Genomic DNA, 4,594 nt, shown 5'->3' on the forward strand with positions numbered 1-4,594 from the left:
TCCCTTTTTAGCTCACTACACATTCAAATACAGAAGTTATGGCTACATCACTAACATTACAACATTAGTGAATAAAGCCAAAATTAAAAACACATAGAATCATGCTGAAAACTAAAGTTTTGACAAATATTTGCAGATATTCAAATCCAAATTCTATTTTACTTTATATAAAAAATATAATTTGCCATGAAGCAATAAAACAATTAAGGATCCATATCATATTATTTTCATGACTAATCGTTGCAAATCATAGCAGATTGGGAATATTGTAACCGTTTGCAATGGAGAGAAAGTAGGCTTACAACAGAACAAGAATATATTGCATTTCAATTTTCACAGCACTAACAGAAGTTATGAATCCGTCCTATTCTGAATTTGACACGACGATAAATAAATTTTATCCCTAGATATTATTTTCTAATACTCAATCTTATAATAGTCAATTTCGTACCATTATAAGAACATTATTCTCTAATTTTGTCCTTGATATGCACAGATATACAGAGAGAATTAAATCCCTTGACAGTTGACACGCATAAATATTACTAAGTATAATCACGACAATAAAAACACAATTATGAGCTCGTGGTGCAGTAATTACGAGCAAATAATAAAAAGATTTAAGAAAAATATTTTAAAAATTGATCGCACATAAATTGTACTTCGAATTTGTTAAATAGACGAACCCTTTCAAAATTAGTTAGCAATATCTAAAATATTAAGAAAAAAAATAATTGTGAACGTTTCTAAAATATGAATTTGGGCCGAGTCCATAAAAAGCCCAGCACAGCTCTCCCATTTTGTCGAGAGTTCTATGCAGTCCCAAAACCCTAGATGCCAAAATCAAATGTGCAGCAGGGATTCGCAGACTGTCACCGCGCAGTCCGCATTTGCCCTTCCTCCCGTGCCGAGCGAAATGGGAATGAGAAGGTAGTTCGAGAAGCGATTGAGGGGTGTTTAGGGTATTTCGTTGCGTCCATAACCCCTTCTTAAGCCCTCCCGAGCCAAAGGTGTTTCCAAGTCGTTCGCCGTCGCCTCTGCTTCTCGTGGTCATTTCGATGGCGAGGCGTTTGATTCCTTCCCTAAACCGTGTTCTCGTGGAGAAGATCGTCCCTCCCTCCAAGACCAGCTCCGGGATACTTCTGCCGGAGAAGACGAACCAGGTGATTAATGGGGCCTTGATTTTGTAATTTGGATGAGTGAAATTGAGTCTTGATTTCTATTTGAAAATCTGTGGTTATTTATGCGCATTGCTTCGGTTTTATGCCAAAAGAAATGAAATTAATGATGAATTTGCTCCGTAAGTATTATTTTATCGAGGATTTACTTTTCGTCATTACCTAAGAGGTGGATAAAGTCTACAAGACTCAATTTTTTTACCCTTTTGGATGCAAACTCGGGGATTAAAAGATAAGGGTCAATGACGTCTTTTTGGAGAAATATAAAATCGGATGTTCTAATTTGTGATTTATTCTCGGAAGGTTTTGCTACAGAGTTATGAGGTTGGTCGCATTGGTGATGATGTTTCTGTTTGTCCAAATTGCCTCATTCTTTAGTTTTCTTACTCATGCTTATACACGAATTGGATATAAGAAAAAAAGACCCAAATCCATTTTCATATCGTATGTTAAAGGTCGGCATTTAGCAAAGGTAGATCAAAGGGTGACATTTTGAAGCAGCATGATAACTTAAAGATACTGTTGGCTTAAAACAAGGTTACTCATTTTGATGTTTATTACTCTACGTCACTCATGTGGAAGATCTATATACCAAGTTATCCATTAAAGCAGTTTTTTCCTTGTAATCTGATCTATATTGCAATGCACACATAGATGTCTTGCACCGTTCTCTTGGTTTAAATCCACTCGGAAGTCTGTAAAAAAAGGAATGTTATTGAAATTGTGCCCTTGCCTGGTAGATCTTTGCTAAAATAACCATGAACAGCAATTGGTTGCAACTTTGCATGTCTAATGAACAGCCGGTGCTGATAGTTAGGCCTACTAATTTTGTATAAACATACACTCACATTTAAAATTTGATGTTCATAGATCGTGCTAACATCATTAGGATTTTGTCGGACAACAATCAAGTTATTTATAGCTTGGTACCAGAATGAGTAACATGTGAAGTTCAAGGCTGTGAACAAGCAGAGGGCTGCCAAGCTTGACGATATTCGAGTTTTTTTATCAGGATTTAGCAAAACAAGTTTAAAATAAAGCTAAATCTGAGATCAATGTTAATTGAGTTTAACATATTGAGTTGGAGCTTGAATATCAAAAATGTTTATGGAGTACAAATCAAGCTCAACAAAGACAAGGTCATACTTAAAAAATAACTAACATTCAATTCAGTATGCGAAATTTATTTATTTATTTATTTCTGTAACACACTGTAGATAACAATGCTTAGAATGCAATCAAAAGTCTATGCTGATCTAAGGGAAAATATCAAGTCTTTTAAATTGTTTGTTGATTTAGTTAACTTATCTATATTTTCATATTTTAGCATAACGTTAATTATAAACTAGTTTTCTTTCATTATGGCTTTATGACTATTGACTATTAATTTACTGAATAGCTCTTCTCTAAGATAATGTCTCTATGCTCTTCTCCATCATCTTCTCTTCTCTATTTTTCATCTTCAATGTTTACAGATGTTCCCTTCAAAACAGCAAAATAGGCTAAATAGCTAGTTAAGGCTGTAGAAATCTTGCTTGCTGCAATTTTTGTTCACTATCACTCTTTCTTTCAGTTTGATTAAAATATTTTGTTAAATGTCTCAAATTGCTCCATATGATCTTCTAATTATCTTTAATTTATCTTTGTACATGTGAACCAGATCATCTCACTTTAAGTTTTTTTTTTTGGTGACGCACATCTAAAGTTTCAGAAAGCAGTTATTATACTACTATTCTATGTGTAATCTCATGAAGATTTTCGCTTTCATTCATTTAACTAATTGTTTGTTGAATAAGCGATTCTCAGTAATGTTAGTTCATAATATGCGAGATGGTGACATTTTTTTTTAGTAGTGGATATGGGTTTTACTTGTTTATTTGCTCTCTATTTGCAGTTAAACTCTGGAAAAGTTATAGCAGTAGGCGCTGGAGCACGTGATAGGGATGGGAAACTTATCCCAGTTACTGTGAAGGAAGGTGATATTGTTCTCCTGCCCGAATATGGAGGGACTGAGGTTAAGCTTGGTGATAAAGAGTATGCTTATCTTACTTCTATGATCTGTCTTCTCTATAGTTATTTGCATTGTGAAGAAAGTAGGCAAAAGTTCTGAGGGTTTATCATTGTTTCATAGTTTTTGTTATTTGCTTTATATGCTTTCCCTGGTTATCCACGTTCAATATCCGTCTTGTCATGGGAACCAAAGTAATTCATCTTATGACATGATTCAATTAGTTCACAAATTTAAGAAATACCTCGATTGACTAAGATAGATGAAAATAGTAGCCAATAGAAGGTTCATTTGAACTTGGAATCATTTCAATCCACAAATAATGTGGAAGTACTAACTTGGAAGTTTGTTAGAGTTGGGCTAGTCGATGAAACTTCTGCATTATTTATGATCCTATGTGGTCATGTTGATGACAAATACAATGCTGCACCTAGCTGCTAGATCTTGTTAATTATGGGTTGGACAAGAATAAGGAGATAATGTGTTGCAGAACATTTTGTTTTCTTCACGAGGTGCTTTAGTGTCCATTTAGTTATCTATTCTGTCAGACTGTCAAGAATACGTTACATTCATCCCCTCACAGCTGAAAGTTCTGGGACAAAGTGGCTGCCAATCAATTCTAACCGTTACTTCATCAACTGATTTTTTTAGTTTTGGGCAAGTGAAGAATACTTACTCACCCATAAAGGGGTATTATTAAGGGGTTTAATTATATAGATTGGATCCTCTATTGCCGTTTTGAATTTTTGAGGATGGCGATTATATGGTAAAATATTCCATATGGAAAGCATCTCTTGAAGAAAGATGATTTTATTGACTGCTATCATTAAAGATAACCGTTTTAAACTAGTTATTAACTTGAGTGGATGTTACACACTTACCTAATGTGTTTACCTCAGTTGCCTGATTTACTTGGTCATATCTGATATGGTAGTATGGATCTTCCTGATCTGAGATAGTGCTGGCCGTTTTCAGGTTTCACCTCTACCCAGAGGACGACATTCTTGGGACCCTTCATGATTGATTTCCAAGTAGATAAAGCATATCACTTGTCTCGGAATGCTTTTACAATTGTAGTGGAGATGTAATGAGAGTTGAACTCGTGTACTTGGTGTATCCTTTTTGGAGCACTGAAACTTTTATAATTTAAATGCAGGATTTTGTTACTTTCCCGCTAATATTTTGTAGATTCAACCACCAGGTATGACAATCTGTGATATTTTCAAATATCCTAGAGATTACGCCTTTGGCTTCGAGTTGGGTATTGTACTGGCGAGCATATCTCCTCGTCCACAAAAAAATGGATCAGGGGATAGACTACTTGCAATTACGGTCGGATTATGATTGCGATCTGGTCATAATTGATTATAATCTGTCCCTGGATTTACTATCTCCATTAGGTTATAAT

General features: G+C 34.8%; 1 protein-coding gene across 1 annotated transcript; it reads left to right on the top strand.

Annotated features, from left to right (window-relative positions):
* Nucleotides 1-839: 839 nt before the first annotated feature.
* LOC121998400 (10 kDa chaperonin, mitochondrial-like) lies at nucleotides 840-4,352 on the top strand. Its single transcript, XM_042553327.1, has 3 exons — nucleotides 840-1,163; nucleotides 3,073-3,212; nucleotides 4,162-4,352. Exons 1-3 carry the CDS (start codon nucleotides 1,059-1,061, stop codon nucleotides 4,208-4,210), a joined length of 294 nt encoding a protein of 97 aa, XP_042409261.1. The 5' UTR covers nucleotides 840-1,058; the 3' UTR covers nucleotides 4,211-4,352.
* Nucleotides 4,353-4,594: the final 242 nt, after the last annotated feature.

This window comes from Zingiber officinale, chromosome 6A (assembly GCF_018446385.1).
Source record: "Zingiber officinale cultivar Zhangliang chromosome 6A, Zo_v1.1, whole genome shotgun sequence".
Lineage (NCBI taxonomy): Eukaryota > Viridiplantae > Streptophyta > Magnoliopsida > Zingiberales > Zingiberaceae > Zingiber > Zingiber officinale.